At 41.4% G+C, this 18,226-nt stretch overlaps 1 protein-coding gene across 1 annotated transcript in view; it reads left to right on the top strand.

Moving 5' to 3' along the window:
* Positions 1 to 18,226, top strand: part of MCC (MCC regulator of WNT signaling pathway) — a 257,976-nt gene that overhangs the window by 138,819 nt on the left and 100,931 nt on the right. The window contains exon 2 of the mRNA XM_029942717.1: positions 10,840 to 10,953. Within this exon, the coding sequence (XP_029798577.1) occupies positions 10,840 to 10,953 (114 nt within the window). The remainder of the gene's footprint in view (positions 1 to 10,839; positions 10,954 to 18,226) is intronic.

The following is an 18,226-nucleotide window of genomic DNA, read 5'->3' as shown; positions in this document are numbered from 1 at the left end:
TAAGTGATTGACTTCTAGTATGTTCATCTTTACAACTCTCTATGGTTGGATATGGTTTCCATTTTACAGAGTAATGAACTGAGGCTTGGAAAATTTACCCAAAGCTGAACTGGTACTCAGGTTTTTGTCTGTTTTTGTTTGTGATAAAGCCTTGTGTTTAATCATGAAAGGGTATTTTTTTTTTTTCCATCATTTTCTCTTCCCTCTTCTCCTTCTCCTATTTTCTTCCTTTTCAGGGAACAGGATAATCCTGGTTGGGGCTGGTATTGGCTGGGTGAGGTGATTTGGAAAGGAGAGAGGATTCAGACCTTTTCTCTGTAGCTGAACGCACTGTTCTCTGAACAATCAGCAGGACCCCTGATGGGAGAGAACATTTGAGCAGATTTGAAATGTGTGTCTCCTGCTCTCCTGGTGCTTCGGATTAGATGTAACAGTGAGTGTAAAATGGCCCATCAGTCAGCAGCCTGTGGTGAGGAGGGAGAAGTCTGTCTTCTCTTGCCTGTGCTTTCACTGAAATGGGAACTAGTTTATGGCATCAAATATTTTAAAGGGATTTTCTTAAATATAGTACATATTAAAGTATTTTTAAAAACTTTTAAAAATGTTTAAGAGAGAGAGAATGCAAGTGGGGGAGGGACAGAGAGAGACAGAGACCCAGAATCTGAAGCAGGCTCCACACTCTGAGCTGTCAGCACAGAGCCCAACGCGGGGCTTGAACCCACAAACTGAGATCATGACCTGAGCTGAAGTCAGACACTTAACTGAGCTACCCAGGTGCCCCTCAGTAAATTTAATAGTAAGGGATGCATTTAAAAATGACTGTATTGGATATTTCAGTAGTCAATATCTTAGCTGTCTCCTGTGCTTTAGTGAAAAGTCTGAAAGCACATGCCTCGAGTCTTGTATACATATCAACTTCTATGTATATATGGGTGTGTTAATATTATATGTATAAGTATGTTATCTGCATATATATATATACACAAATCTAAATCTTCAGTAGTTTTCCCAAAGAAAAAACACTGTCCTCAATCCAGTAAAGAACAGGGTCCTTCCAAAGCAGTTCAACTATTGCTATAAACATACCTTGTCCTTTGCTGATCTGCAGAGTTTATTGACTGTTTCACTGTTAAAGGTACTTGGTTTCCCTAGAATGGGGAATTCAATACCTGCTAAATTGGATTAGTATAAAAATTTATGAACAATGCAGGCCTTATCAGGGAACTCTTTTACTCCTGTTCATAGAGTTCTCTGTGGGAATTTCTGCCTCACGGATCACATCAGTATTTAGTGCACGCTTGAAATCTTCATGTCCTCTGATTAGCAGGATTTAATTGTTACACCTTCATCTCCTTCACGATGTGTCATTAAGATGCAACACACCTTGAAATGTAAGTGGGTGCTCCCAGTTTATTGCAGTGCCTGTATTTTGTCTGTTTTTCTTTCCAAATCTTTGTATATACATGTAATTTTGGTTTTCCGTGAAAATAAAATAATGCTAGAAAAAGTAAGAATTTGTTAGCAGAAAGTAGTGACTTACGTTGACTGGCAACTATTGTACTATAATATTTGTATAGTAAATTTTTAAAAATCTATTAAGTTTTTTAAATTTAGTAAATTTAAATCTTAATAGATTTTTTAAATTTATCTCTCCCCCGCCCCCCAAACAAAAGGTTTCACCCATTACTGAACCAACCCACCAGTGCAGAAGCACAGGAACAGAAAAATCATTTTTTCCAGTAAAAGTGTCCAATTGCTCAGGTCTTAATGATACTAAAAGAGTGTAGCTATGGGAAGGTGAGCCTAATAGAGCATGAATCTGTGCACCATCTCATTGTGATTCCTTATAGTCCAGTTTGGTTTTTCTCCAGTGCCGCCTCCTGGAGCTCTACCTGATTTTATCACCAGTTTTCATCTACACGCACAAGGGAATGGCTGTGGGGGGGGGGGGGTGATTCTGCTTTTATTTCTTGGCCAGGATCGCTGGATCCTGAAAGTGGTGAGAATACACAGTGAGGAACAGTTGACTGCACACACCACAATAACGAAGTTAAAAGAAGGGAGCTCAACTTTCTTATTTTCGAAGATCAGTTAAAGTAACCTTTTCTCCCATGTTCTGTTTATTTAGCTTTTCACCTACACTGCACTGTTTTCCTCTTTGCCTTGTAGGGTGTGGAAATAGGTGGAGATTAATTTACCTCTGATAACTTCCTGGGTCTGATATCAGCTGAATGGCCTTCTATTTCTCAGTGTTGGAAGTTTTAAAGAATTGATGTCCTTTTGCCCATGCTAATTTTGCAATTCTGCTTTCCCCTCTTATAAAAGGAACCCTCTGTCTGAGACTTTATCTTCTCAACAGTTTTCGTGGGCGTCTGGGAGGATCTCAGAAGGGCTAGGATAGTCTGTTGCAAGTCAAGAGGCCTGGCAGTCGTGAGCCTCTGGGATTAGACAGACCTGGGCTTTCATTCTAGCCCTGCCACTTTCTAGTTTGACAAGATGCTGAACTTCTAAGTCTCAATTTTGACCTCTTTCAAATGGGGCTAACAGCAAAGCATACTCATAAGGCAGTGTGAAGAATGATGGAGAAAGTGCCTCCTCCATGCTTAGTGTAGCAACTAGCACATAGTAAGTTCCCACGTGTTGGTTATGATGTGATATATTTTTACAGAAGCGTAGTTCGTGGATGAAGTAGGATGGAGGATTTCTTCAAAGCTGGGATGCCCAATCTTGGACATCTCCCCTTTTTGAGAGCCATCTCCATGACCATTTAAGACCAAGAAAGAGCGGCTTTAGGTAGGGCCGCCCTCACAGTTAGTTCCTGGGCCTTGCTTTGTGATTTGGCACCATCACCTGTGTCAAGCACCTTTGGATGGGGTCAATTTTTCTTCTATGAATAATACTCTCATGCTAGTGTTGAAGAGGACCTAAACACTCTTTTCAACAACTGAATTTCAACAGAGGTTCAAAAAGTAACCTGGGCCACTGATCTCTCTCGGTGAAAGTATCAGGTAAAATGAAAAACAAAAAGCTGATGCTTTGTCAGTTGATATAGGGCAGCAAAAAGTGATTTGCATGCAGTGAGCAATATCATAGATGATATTTAATGAGTTTTGAGTTTCAAGGCCACGAGCAACCTTTTTTGAAGTTACTACACAGCAGGCGCCCCTAGCTGGAGTTCTAGCAATAAATCGGAATGTTCCAGTCCTGGAAGCCACTGAACAGGCCTGAGTATGTCCATCTGGGAGGGAACATTACCCTTTTGCCAGGGATTTTGTTCTTTGTATATCTGAATTAGAGCCCCCGGGATGTGGGGAGTCTTGAGTGGAAGCTGTGTGAGGCTGCTTTCTCGTGTGCAGATGTCTCCTGATATTTCCAAGGACAGGGCTGGGATACACACACTTCTTCACTACCCGGGAGCTCCTGGATTGCCATATGGGAGAGTGGGAAAGAGGAAATGTGGATTTGATGAGCCTTGTTTCTCTGGGTCTGTTTCATTTCTTTACAGTGAGGGAATTAGACTAGATAGTCTCTATTTCCCTCACCAGCGGGAAGATGGTGTGATTCTGTGTGCTCTGTCAGTTTCTAGGAGAACAATCTTTGCTGATCAATTCTATGTATACTGAAGCTTCTTATATGGTCAGCTTCAGCAGATTGTTTCTGGGACTAGTGGGCAAATAAAGTACGCAAAGCCCCGAGTGCTGAACTCAGCATGGGGCCTGGGCAGGTGAATGTGCCAGGAATACGTGCTTAGAGGTGTAAAACCAGAAGAATCTTAGAGACCATCTGGTACAAGCCCTTCTCAGGAAGATGAAAAAGCACAGGAAGTTAAAGTGATTCCCCGAAAGTCACATGGAGCTCAGCTGACCACCCAGCCCCAAATGTCACCACTGCTGCTCAGGGGCTTGACCTGCCACCTCCCCCTGTTCCTCCCGTCCCCGGAGATCCTGATCCTGCTTCTCCCTGAGTCCCTGCCCTGCCAATGCATACATTTGACCTCTGACCTCGCATACACCCACCCACATACATGCACACACACAGACATAAGCATACGCATCCCATGAGCAAGGCTGAACAGTGACATAATGATTTGGAAGTGCCACCGAGGCCCGTAGCAGAGGTTAGAGCACTGAATGCCTGTGCATTAGCCTCTCTTCCACTTTTTATCAGCTTTATGCCCTTGGTTGATTTCCTGCCCTACTCCCTGCCTGGGTTTCCTCATTTGTCAGGAGGTAATAATACTTGTCTCCCAACATTGTGGCAAGGATTAAATGAGATACTGCATGAAACGCTCTTAGCCCAAGCGGCAGTTCTCAAGATAGAATTCTCAAAATATTCCTAAAGATTGGCGTTGACGTTTTGACCCCGCCCTTTCTTCTGTGGGACTCTGCAGCGGATTCAGTTGGGTAATGTGTAGAAAACAGCAAAACTTGTCAAGAGTGTGTATGTTCAGTAATGTTTAGTTGTGCTGGTTTCTTCCTCTTTAATAAAGAAAACAGTTCACTAGGTGAAAGAAGTTGGTACTACCTGTCGTCATCACTCAAACCTGAGCAAAAACTGGGTATGCTTTGTATTTGGAAGGCAGGTAGCTCAATTAGGACAGAATGGCAACCCCATCATCACGTAGCAGAAAGGAAATAGAGGTACCTTGGTAGGGAATGACTTACAGGAACACCTCGGGTAGCCAGAGCAAGGAAGAAAGAAAAAGAACAGGCACAGTTCTCCCTGGCTGAGTTTACCTCCCACCACTGCAGGGAAGGCCACCTGAGCCATGGCACCAGTAGTGCTCCACGGTGCCTGCATCTGGATGTAGATTCTGGAAATGAATTCATTCCTCTGTCTCAGGTGTGACTGTGGAAGATTTTGGCCCCTTTGAATACAGTGTTGTTAAAGAGTAGACCAGAATCCCGGAAAGATGGGTTAAAATGGCAGATGTAGAATTTGGCAGCCTAGATTCAGGCTCTGGATCCCCTTCACCAAATGTGGACTTCGGGGAAAGTACTCGTCCCTCAGCAAACGGGGAATCCTGGCTTCCCTGTAGGCCAAGCAGCTGGAGTGTGATGGCAAAGGTGGAGAGTGCTGTGCAAACTGGACAGCGTGGGGACATGCTTGTTGCTGTTGCCAGATGGAGAAGCACCTTACATTGTAAATACCCAGTGATGCTCCTGGGGACTCCTTTGAGTCACTGGGCTGCTGGCTTAAAAGGGCATCTTAAGAAATGTGAAGAAGCCCTTTGTCACACGGCTGATGTGTAACAGGAGAAGTATCTATTCACGTAGCCCAGGGGGTACCACCAGGAGAGGCTGTCACAAAGGCACTGCGGACTTGTCACCTAGGCCCCTGGCGTCTGTCCAAGGCTAAGCAAGCCTGTTCTTAGAGCTAGTTGAACAATGAAATGTTAGTGAAGTAATGTTTCAGCCAAAAATAACAACCATTTTGACAGTTACCTTGCAGTCAAATTTCCAGGTGGCTTAGTTTCATCTGGATACACACTGTAAACTGAATGTGAGGCGGGTCTCAGAGCAGCCTGGGGACTTAGTGCCTCACATCTCCAGAACGATGAGGTCAGTGTGGATTTATATCCTTCGTGCACTAGACCCACATTTGTTTAGGAAGTGTCAGAGTCCCATCCCCACCTTGCTTAGGCCTCGGGTAAAAATTTCACAAGAGATTTAGGAGCCTTGGCAGTCAATTCCTTAAGATAAACCTTAGGACTTCAGCAGAATCTGACAAAGCAGCCATGGTCTCTCAGTCCTTTGCTGATACCCACGTGGAGGCAAGCTGCTCCATGACCAGACCAGCTTACTCTCTCACCTGGACGTCCCGCTCACTACCTTTGGTGGAGCTTAGTCTGGGAAGCTTGTTGACTTAAAAACTTGGCTGGGAAAGGGGAATGTGCCTTTGTTGAATGCTTACCTGATTTCAGTCACATTGTGTGCGTTATTTTTTTTTTAAGGTTATGTATTTATTTTGAGAAAGAGAGAGACAGCAGAGGAGGGACTGAAAGAGAGGGAGAGAGAGAGAATCCCAAGCAGGCTCCATCCTGTCAACACAGTGTTCAACATGGGCTCAGTCTCATGAACTGTGAGATCACAACCTGAGCCAAAATCAAGAGCCAGAGGCTCAACCAACTGAGCCACCCAGGCGCCCCTGTGCAAGTTACTCTACAGATGCTCTCTCATGTGTGTCTGTGGCAACCTTATAACAAAGCAATAAAATAAGCTTTCTAAAGTTTGTCCACCTACAAGTGGCACACATGACATTTGACTCCAGGCTTATCTGATTCTTTATAAATTAGGATTAGATCTACTTCATTTACCAGAATACTTGAGCATAGTAAGTGGCCTATACAACAGAAGTCAGCAGTCCAAAGGCGGTAGGAGCAACTTTTGGCCCCCTGGAGTGTAGGCTTCACCTTTAAAGAGGAGGGTGGCTGCTAGGGCTCCATCTACCACATTAATGGACCCCCAGCAGCAAGGAGGGAGGAAGAAAAAAGGGTATGACTTCTCTCAGATTTTCCTAGAGTTCCCACAGAATATTTCTCCTTACGTCTCGTTGGCCATGAATGCGTGGTAGGACTACTCCCAGCTCAATGCAAGGGAGGCTGGCAATTGGGATGTTTCAGCTGAATGAACATGACCAGCCAAAAATTGGGGTCTTGTTCCTGAGTATGAAGAGGAGAATGAGTTGGGGAGGACACTAACACAGACTCTGAACATTATATATATATGTATATATATACACACACACACACACAATGTGTTATATATTTATATATATATATATACATATATATATATATATGTGTGTGTGTGTGTGTGTGTGTGTGTGTGTATATGTATACATATTTCCCTTCGGTTAGTGAAACATGTTCTTTTAATGCTACTTTATGTGTCATATGTCTGAAGCTCTCAGTCAATGTAGGCATTTCCAAAACCAGAAGATAAGTATATATGTAATTTTTCTATTATAGATATTTAACAATTTTGGTTACTTTGTTAAATTTATCTTTCTAGAATTAAAACCCACTGTTACTTCTTTTAAAAATTAGCCAGAAAGATGTGCCTGAGTGGCTCTGTTGGTTAAATATCCAGCTTTGATCTCAGGGTGGTGAGTTGAAGCCCTGTGTTGGGCTTTGAGCCTTAAAAAAAAAAAATCACCCCAAAAGACCTCTCCACTTCTTGTTTTTTAACACCTCCTTTGGCAGGACATAGATTGTGTCATAATACTTGTAGCTGTGCTCTTAAACTCTCTAGCCTTTGAATTTGCAGGGATACAGAAGGTCTGCCAGAATGAAGGGAAGCAAAACCCAAAAAGAAGGGAGGTCAAAGTAGCTGTTGATTACTGAGTTATTCATGGGGGTGGGAGGGAATCTTCTTGTGGTGACAACTTAGCGTTCCTCGCACTCAGTCATCAGGCAGTAAGAGAGTGCCGGCAGCCCGATTCTGAGCAACGCATCTTGTGACTTGTCTGCTTTGCCCACTCTACCTCCCTGCTCTGTAGTTAGTGTCCGCCCAGTAACTGTCAGCAACATTAGGGAACATGCGTACATCAGGGAACATGTATATATTCTACTTTTTTGTTGTTTTTAAGTTTTATCTTCTAGCAGAAGAGCAGGTGGATTGGGAAAGCAGATGCAGCCAGGAAGAAAAAGAAGCCATCACAGTTTTTATGCTACAGACATCACATGCAGAATATATAGTCACAACTCTTCTGTTTCTTTAATACAAAAGCCTCTTTAAAAAAAAAAACAAAACACTTGGGGCACCTGGTGGGTCAGTTGGCTGAGTGACTGATCTGGCTTAGGTCATGATCTCAGAGTTTGTAAGTTTGAGTCCCACATCAGGCTCTCTGCTGTGAGGATGAATCTGGCTTCAGATCCTCTGTCCCCCCCTCTCTCTGCCCCTCCCTTGTCTGTGTGCCTGCACGCATTTGCTCTCTCTCTCCAAAATAAACATTAAAAAAATTAAAAAATAATACAGATAAAAATTTTAAGATGTTAAAAACTTATTCAGCAAAAACTTTAAAAAAAAAGAATCTTATTAAAAATATCCCCCCAGAAGTTGGAAACCACCGGAGTCCACCACTAAAATGTTAGAATATTTATATTTCTGTTAGATTTTTCTTTTATATTCAGAGGGAAATATTTTTTATAACATTTATTTATTTTTGAGACACAGAGAGAAACAGAACACAATGGGAGAGGAGCAGTGAGAGAGAGAGAGAGAGAGGCAGACACAGAATCCGAAACAGGCTTCAGGCTCTGAGCCATCAGCACAGACCCTGATGCAGGGCTTGAACCCACGAATTGCGGGATCATGACCTGAGCCGAAGTCAGCACTTAATCAACTGAGCGACCCAGGTGCCCCTTCAGAGAGAAATATTTTAAGTAAGGTTTTCATCCACATAAAAAATTGAAAATGACTGTCACATACAACATCATAGAGCAGGGAAAGGGCACTGGTGGCCTTGGTGCTACTGCTGAGTTACCCATGGGATTTGGAGTGAGCAAGTTAATCTCTGGGTTTTAGGTCCTCGCCGGCAAGTGTGGAATGGGAGATGTCAAGTACCCAGGGCCCTTTTCCCACTCAAACAACTATGATTATGACCCATGAGAGAGTCTACAAAACTTATGTGGCCTCTGTGGTTTCGTAATATGGAGTTCATGGAGAGATTCCAGAATGTGTCATCATCATAAGTAGGTGCAATACCTGCATCAACCCCAAATTTATACTTCTCTCTAAGAGTCGAGTCCATCACATTCCTAAGGAATTTGTAACCCAAAAGGTGAAGACCAACTGGTCTTCTCTCATTTCCGAGACAGGCATTTTCTACCCAGGAAAGCAAAGAGACTTGGCCCACATGCATATCGTGTGGCTCTTCCAGGCAATCTGGAGAGCTGATAGGCCCAGAGGTGTTACCTGCTCCAAGCTGGGTGCTCTCTCCCGTAGGGATGACCAATCCTGGCCCTCTCTGCCATGTGCTATGATGGCCCAGTTTATGAAGTTAGCGTGAAACTTTTCCCTCCTAATTCTCCCCCAAGTCCTTCAGGTTGTCCTTCCCCCAGAAGTAGGAGGGAGATGAGGGAGACAGGAGGCATGTCTAGGCGTATACAGTTGGGATCTTTGTTTCCACTCCTGTATTTCTTAAAGAACATTTCAGCTCATCATGTATTTTATCTTTCTCGCCAAAGGAGAGGTGGTAAAGCCTCTCCCAAGACTCGACAGAATGTGTAACAGACCACAATGTCTGACACTGAAAGAAGATCCTCAGATTGACAGTTCAGAGGTGGAGGGGGCCAACCCAGCTGTCTAAGGGAGTGAATTTGAGTCCCTCTCTACCCTCCTGGAGCAGAACAGCTTCAAAAAGATTGTACAATGGGAACACTGTGGTATTTGTGCTGAAAATTCATCACATAAAACCTTGTATCTGAAACCCAAAGTGACCTTTTCCTGGGCAGCCCTAGCCCTACACGGGAAGGCAAATACCACCAGATTGCTTGACATTTCCTTTTTTAAATTTCAAGCATTCCTAATTTCAAATCAGCTATTGATCTGTTGGGTTTGCAGCCCTGATGCAATTAAGTGAAGTCACATTCACTGCTGTTCTAGGCTAACGTAAACAACTGCTTTGGTAGCCCAGACCCTGCCCTGTACTTCCTTGTCCCATACACCCCCTCACCCTGCGACAAACCTACCAGCCAACATGCAGTTGCAGAAAAGCATTTTCTAAACCTGGAAATAAAATCTTCAAAGTTGAACTGTGTACTGTCGTGCCACGTCCATCTTTAAAGATCATGTTTATTTGCTCTCTTCTTATTTTAACTTCCTCTTGGCAGAAGCTACTAAAATCTTTCAAGGAGGGAAGGTTTGTTCTGATTGTAGCCACTCACCCAAATGTCGTGTGGAATTCAGCTGGGGAACAGTCTGAGCTCCCCCTGGAACTGGCAATGAAGACCCATGAGAAGTAGTGACTCAAAGGGCAAAGAAGGTTGAAGGGCTCTGGGATCTGTGTGTTCAACGGATCTGTTTAAGCCAAAGGCACATGTGGTAGCTGTTGGTGCAGCTGCTGCTCGGAGTTTAGGGCTTGGATGTTGAGCAGATTGAGGTCCTAGAAGTGCGGTGTGGTACCCCTTGCTACTATGCTGAAGAACATCACTTGCAGCTCCAGTTAACCTGAGGGTGTTGGCTGGGGACCGAGATCTGGAGGGGTTCCTGGTTTGTCTTTCCCTAGCATCCATTATCAGTGTTCTGGTTCTGCTCCTGTGAGAGGGCCTGCTTGCCCAGAAGCGGCATCTGGTCAGTGTCGTCTGCGTGGGGGACATTGAGGAAAGATAGTCTGGCAAGGACCACTTTAAGAGGAGACCATCTGGGGAAAAAAAAAAAAAAGACCTCTCCCAGTTTTTCTTAATACTCAGCCCCGTGATCTGTCTGTACATGCAGCAATATGGGTGTTTGAGTTGTCCTGTTTACCTTTCATATTTTCCAAAGGTAAAAGCTAATTTGGTTCTCCCTTTTCCTTGTTGCTCAGGTTGAGAATCAGGCGACCCCATACCAGCTCTTAATCTCATCCTTGCTGAGTAACTCAGTGAAAGCCCTGAGAGTGAGAAGCTTTGCTCTCTGTCCTGATTTGATCACCAAAACTAGGTCCTGCTGCCCACACGTAAATCTTCTCTTAGGGTGACGGGATAGCCCGGCTTGCCTGGAAGACACCTGATTTAATAGCACCCATTGGAGATGATGAATTTTTTAATATGATCACACTAATTACAGGCAATGAAGGGAAGGAATGAGTTTCTGCCAAAGGATCTAACCTTGTGCTCCTTTCTTTCTGTTGCCCCAGCTTCACTTGGCAGCCCTGGCATCACTCAAGGGAGATATAGTGGAGCTTAATAAACGTCTGCAGCAAACAGAACGAGAACGAGACCTTCTGGAAAAGAAATTGGCCAAGGCACAGGTAAGGGATCTGGAAAGTTTTTAAAATCGTTTGTATTTTTTATTTTAAGGTAAAATACAGAGGGGCTCAGTCAATTAAGCATCTGACTCTTGATTTCGGCTCAGGTCATGATCTCATGGTTCGTGGGTTTGAGCCCAGCATTGGGCTCTGTGCTGACAAGGGAGAACCGGCTTGGGATTCTCTTTTTCCCCCTCTCTGTGCCCCTCCCGGACTTGTGCATGTATGCATACATGCTCTCTCTCACAATAAATAAACATTAAGAAAAAATAGAAAAACAGAACTTGCTAGGCATCCCTCCTTGTGTCCCATCCCAGTCACACTCTCCCTCCCACCAAGGTGACTGCCACCATGACTTTTATAGTTATAGTTCCTGTTTCTTTACACTTTACCACTGAAGTTATATGTCCCTAGCCAGCAGAGTTTAGTCTTGCTCATTCAAAAGCTATAGGTTTCCTTTGAATATCTTAATTTATAGGTTTTTCTGCTATTGTTTTTCAATTAATCTGTTAGAAACTTGGCCATTTGACCTGTAGAGTTTCCTACAGTCTGGATGTTACTGATAACACACTCCTAGTACGAGTTTACCACATTCCTGCAAGGTGATATGGGAGGTAGCTCAGAGGCTCAATCAAGTTCATGTCCGGTCCCTTTGGCAAGACTGAAGAGAGTACTTTTTTCCACTGGGAGGCACATAATGTTTGTCTGTCTCATTTTCTGTGATGTTAGTTAGCAGCCATTGATACTCAATGCCTATGTCCATTTGATTCATTGATTTTTTAGAACTTAAAAATCATGATATTTTAGTTCTGCCATTTGCCATTAATTGGAATGCTTTTATAGAGACATGTCCCATTATCCTTGATTTGTTGAAACCATGGTTCATAGAGGAAAAGCAGAATACCGCATTTTTCTATTAACATTTTTCAAGATCATTAATTATCTATAATCCTTTGGAATTACCCAGTAATTTTTAAAAATACTATGAAATTGTAGAGTTAAACATATGTGTGTTTTATTCTAGTGTAATTATTTTCCTTACAGAAACTCAAATTATATTATCTTTGGCCAGTATGAATGTCTTCGTGTTGGCTTTGAGCATTTTGAGATGAACCTAGTAGTTATTCCAGACTCATCTAGTACATTTTTTGGTCCCAAATCTGGTAGTGACCATTCCCCGAGTAGCTCTCGTTTCTCTGTGCAGAAAGTGGTATTTCATTACCACAGTCTGGGTGCTAAGGGTGCTATTGCTTCTAGGTTGGTCATTGTTTTCAGGCTTCTTTTATTAGACACAGCCAGGGAATTTTTTATTCATCTCCATATATATATATATATATATATATATATATACACATGTAAATTTTAAGATAAAATACCTTAGGAGCTCTTACTAATATCTCCAATTTAAATTCAGACTACAAGTCACTTTTTACTTAGCTTCTTGTATGTTTTATCTGTATCTCCTTCCTTTCATGCCAAGATTCCTGGTTCTTAAGGTTATAGAGGATGATTGGATTAGAATATTCAATAATTGCTTTCTTGCTTCATTCCATAGTATATATGGTCTCAGAATAATATTACTACCACCATAACAAATAGAGTTCCTGAGAAGAATTTAATTTTTTTTTGTGTGTGGTTACGTTATGTTGTCTTCAGTTCACCAGTTACTTGCAATTGTCCTCTGTCCACCCTGCCTGACCATATGGCCATCGCAATTCATATTCTTCCCTTCCAGTCCTCATCTAGTCTTCTACAAGTAAACATATATTTAATGTTTACTATGGTCCTTATGTCAGTGTGCCTCTGTTTATTGCCTGAAGCTTATTTTCTAGTAGATTCCTCAGGGAGGGCTCGGGAATAATCTTCACCAAGTTCTTGCTCATTAATGACAGTGCATGTGTGCCCTTTGTGTTCGAAAGACATTTCTGCTGGGTGTAAAACCTTTGGCCCATCTTTTCCTTACTTGACTATGTTTCCACATACTTTTATTCAACACAGAGTGTTGCCCTCAAAGTCTGATATTACAACTTTCTTTGCCTCACAAGACACTTACTCTATACATCCATGGCACGTTTTTTCTTTATTTTTTTTTAAATCCAGTACTTTTACCAGAGTATCTTTTCTTTAAGATTTTAAGTAATTTCTACACAGAGCGTGGGGCTGAAACTCACAACTGTGAGATCAAGAGTCACACGCTCCACCAACTTAGCCGTCCATAAGCCCTCCTATCGGAGTAACTCTTAATCTTAGTCATCCTGGTTTGATATTCTCAGGTTTGCTGTGCATTCTTTTGATTATATCTTTTAATCTTCTAATGTCAGGGAAGTTTTAAAAAATTATAGAGTTAAATATTCTGTTTTCTTTGATTTTTTGTTTTCAAGGATGCTTATTATTTGTATGTTAGGTCATTTTTGCCTGTTTTCATTCAGTATCTCATTATCCACATCCTGTCTCTCCCTTTTTACTTGTTTTTTCCTGTTATCCATCTAATACTGGGGCATTATATGTTGTGTTTATTTTCTTTAGCGTGCCTTCTAGTTTAGTCTTTATTCCTGAAATGCATTTTTATTTATTTCTAACTGTTGCCTATGTTCTTTTACTTTCTGAGTTTTTCTAATTTTGAATTACATTCTTTCCTGCCTTCTGTCATTTTATTTTCTTCAAGTCTTTTGGCTTATTTTGAAATAGTAGCTATTGTTTGGGGCTTTTTGTGGGGGTGGGGAGAGATGTTCTGTTTTTGTGGCATATATATATATATATATATATATATATATATATATATATATATATGAGGTATATAGGGATATTATTCACTCTTTTTTTTCCTTCCTTCATATAACTTCATATGGCATTTGACCTCAGTACTTTTCCATTTTTCATTTTTATGTGAAAAATACTTTCCTTAAACTTCTAGAAGGCAGGGTTTAAGGTGGCTTTATAAGTTTATAGAGCTTAGTCTTCTGTTCTCATTTTGTCAAAAATATGGCAACCTGCTTTCTGATACTGCCTAGTTCTTTTCCCCTCACCTACTTCTATTTGGATCTATTCCTTCTTTTGTCTGTTATCTCATCCTGATCAGTCCCTTTTTTTTTTCTTTTTTTAAAGTTTACTTATTTATTTTGAGAGGAGGGAGAGAGAAAGAGAGAGGGACAGAGAGAATCCTAGGCAGGCTCTGCATTGTCAGCACATAGCCCAACATGGGGCTCAGTCCTGAGTACCGTGAGATCATGACCTGATCTGAAATCAAGGGTCAGATGCTCGACTGACTGAGCCACCCAGGCAACCCATCCTGTTCAGTCCTGATCCCACTGTCAGCAGTTTCTCCACCTAGAAGCAAGTCCTGGGGACAATCTTATAAGTTCTCAGGGACTAGCTGCTTTAGCTCTTTCAGATCTTACTGTGGACCCCTTCCTCATTTACTCTTGGCTCAGACAAAACCTCTCCTAATATTAGCTGCTGTTCTCTAATTGGCCTTCCTCACTTTCCTGTGTATACTTATTGATTATTTTGGGGTTTTCCAGTTCTCAAATCCACCAACCTTGTTGCTTTCCTCTGCTTTTGCCGACTCAGATAATCTTCCAGGATGTCTTTACCTGCTTGCATTTTGTTATTCAAGAGGTTACCTTGCCTCCACGCTTTAGTTGTGCTGTGTAGGCCCTCCATTTTCACATGGGAATTCAAGAGAGATCTAAAAACCAGGCTACCACAGTCATTGGTCTAGATGACCTGTGGAAAGTTTTGAAAACTCATGTCTCATAATTGTAGATTGTTTGAGTAGGAAGGAAAGACCCTTTATACTTGAAATTATCTACTTCCACATTTGTTAGGCATCCCAGAGAGGTTAACTTGCTTCGTGAAGGTCAAATGAATAGCTTAGCACCAGAGCTAAGACAAGGTCCCCAGTGTTCTTTCCTCATGCAGGATGTCATACAGATAAAAATTCAGTTTGTACTTAAATGAAGATTTAAAATATTTTCCTTCTGATTGCAAAAGTAGTAAAATTATGATAGGAAAAACTGGAAAGAGAGCATTGTAATGTTTCAGTAGTGGGCTCTGGTGAATTAAAACCTGTTTTCATGCCTTTTTATTTGTTTCATAAGGGTTTTTTGGGGTTTGTATTAAAGACAAATATAAAATAGTGTTAGGTGACTGTGCTTTCTAATATACACCCATCCAAAGTCAACTATTGTTAATAATTCTTACCAGTGAGTATTTTTTTAAGAGGAAAGAAATTGTGAAAGCTCTTAACTGGAAGCTGACATGTACCACAGTCTTGGACTTTTAAAAGATGACCAGGAGGGTACTTATTAAAATTTAAGACTACAAAGACAGCATCTTTTGCAGAGGATGGTAGAGGATCATGGAACACCTTTTTCTGTGCTAGATCAAGGATTGAGTCAGCTCCCTTTTAACTTACTTACAGTTAAGATAATCTTATGTCATAGTTTTTGGTGGCTCTTTATATCCTAGTCCCATTAATTGATTCCATCCTGTCTGCATTCTTACACTAAATATACTTAAAAATTACTTTCTTTTCCTTTCAATGGAGATGTCTTTCCAGTTCAGATACTGGGACCCAGAAAGAGAACATGAAAAAAAGGTCAGCCTTAACCAGTCTCCTACCTTTTTATAAAGTTAAGATTTATCCAAGAGAAAATAAGAACAATGAAATGGCTGTGCCATGCTTTCTGTGTTCAATGCCTTGGTGAATGATTCATGCTTGAGGCTTGACCAGATTGTGGAAGAGCAAGCTCATGTACACATTTATGCTGTGTGGCTTTAGTAAGTTTTACCAGCTCTCTAAATACTATGGAACTATGATTAAAATGTAAATGGTGGCTGTATTCATCAGAAATTCTCAGAAGGAGCTTCAACATCTGTTGAGTCACTATTGATGGTGACACTGTAACTAGCTGAATAAGAAAAGGTTTATTATACATGGTCATAAAGTCAACCTGTCAGTAGTTTTAAGAATAAGGAGCCTATATCAGTGTGACAGGGAAGCAACGTACTTCTGTTTATTTTCTATTGTTGTGTAATAAGTTACCACAAAAACTGGCTTCATACAACACATATTTATTAATTCACAGCTCTGTATATCAGGAACTCAGGTATGGTTTAACTGGGTTCCCTGTGTGTTTGTAATCAAGGTGTTGGCCAGAGTTGAATGTTCATGTGAAGCCTCAACTGGGGAAAAGTACACTCACCCATGCCCTTGGCAGAATTTATTTCTTTGTGGTTGTAGGATTCAGGACAGTTTGTTTTTTCATAGCCATCCATGCAGAGACAGATTCTAGAATAAGTCTGCTGATAAGATGGAGTCTTTCATAATGTCATGGGAGTGATATCCCATCACCTTGGCCACATTGTATTAGTTAGAAACCAGTCACTGTTTCCACCCAGGCTAAGTAAGAGGGTGTCACACAAAGGATATTCAGGGATCATAAGGGCATTTTGGAGGTTGTTCATCGCAACTTCCTGAGGGATTTGATTAACAAAACCACTATTAGCTTATACCAGTAGTGATAATCACCATACTTCTTGAGCTGTATTCGTGACGGGCAGTGTGCCAAGCATTCGGCATGCTTTATACAGAGAGTTCTTATAATGACCTTTGATGCAGGTACTAGTAACATTGCTATTTTATGAATGAAGGAATTGAAGTTTAGGGAATTTGAGTATCTTGCCTGAGATTATGTAGCTAGAAAATACCAAGAGTTAGAATTTGAAACCAGGTTTTGTGGGAATTCACAGCTGTACTAATCCTGTATGTCTCTTAAGCTGCCCAGGCTGCCCTTAGCCTCCAGAGGGGATCTCGAAGTCATGGGGAGGGGATGATGCACAGATCCATTTGGTTTAAACATCCCTTCCATCCCAAGTCAAACAGGTGCATAGACACATGCATGCCTTTGCACCAACATTAAATAGTCTCACGGGAAACAGCCTTGTAGGAAGCTGGCAAGATCATATATAGTACTAACTTAATGCTTCCAGGATATTTGCTATTTATTTAGTACCAACAGTTTTAAATTGCTGCATTTTTAAGTGCTGTAAAATGATACTTCAAACAAGCTTATGAATCCCTTTGAAATGAAATCAGTCAGTAGTAATACAGAACACTTTGTTTTTTAAAGATTTTTTTTAGTTTATTTTTTTTACTTTTGAAAGAGCATGCATGTGTGTGAGCATGGAAGGGGCAGAGGCAGAGAGGGAGTGATGCATGGAGCCCACACACCATGGGATCATGACCTGAGCTGAAATCCAAAATTGGACACTTACATGACTGAGCCACCCAAGCACTCCATAAAGATTTTTTTTTAGGTTTGTTTATTTATTTTGAGAAAGGGCAGGGGAGGCCTAGAGAGAGAGAGCGAGAGCAAGAGAATCGCTAGCAGGCTTCACGTTGTCAGTGTAGAGCTCATGAACCCATTGAGATCATGGCCTGAGCCAACATGAAGAGTCAGACACTTAACTGAAGAGTCAGGAGCCTCCTGAACACTGTCTATTTCTAAGCTCTCTATCTTTGGAAAGTAAGTCTTCTGAATTTTCTATCTCTTGGCTTTTAGGAAGAAAACATAAATAGTTTTCATTAAGTATAGTGGAGAGAGTGCTTTCTCATCGTTTTCTCTCATTGTATGAAATACTTAAAGATGTCTTTGGGTCGCATTCTCTTTGTCAATAATGTTCTCTATTCTTTTCTCTCTGGTTTTATACTTTTCTTTGATAAATTGCTCTTGCTGTTTACTCATCAAAGGCATTTCCATTTGTGCTGGGCCTCTTTGTTTAGCAGGCCTTATTTTTCCCAGCTTCCCCTTGGGAGTACCTGCGTAAGGCCTTAGAATGAAGATGAAACTAACCCTCAGTAATATTACAGAGACCAACCCACTGTGATCCTGAGAGAGTAGCATGACTTCTTGGTATCCCCAGGATGTTCAAGAGGGTTAATGGATGAATGATGGCATTGCAGTTTTCAAGAATGGAGTTCATAATGCTCTTAGGTTTGACAGCTGAGACTAATGTGATGATTAAAGATCAGTGGCCTCTGTGGGGTAAGGTAAAACCCAGTGAAGAACATTAACAAAACCATAAAGCTCCTTAGCATCAGCACATCGCACGGGGTTTTTCCAACAAGGGCTCAAGTTCTCAGACCAGTCTGTCTCAAGGCTGACTCATGGCTTTATCCCTGGATTGCACCAATAGCAGAGATGAGCCTAAAGGGTTTTATTCTTGGTTGTTGTAATGATACTGCTTGTTTTTATTAAACATTTTTTGCATT

Source organism: Suricata suricatta, chromosome 6 (genome assembly GCF_006229205.1).
Source record: "Suricata suricatta isolate VVHF042 chromosome 6, meerkat_22Aug2017_6uvM2_HiC, whole genome shotgun sequence".
Taxonomy (NCBI): Eukaryota; Metazoa; Chordata; class Mammalia; order Carnivora; family Herpestidae; genus Suricata; species Suricata suricatta.
The sequence above is the reverse complement of the archived record's forward strand: the minus strand, read 5'-3'. Positions and strand labels throughout refer to the sequence as shown.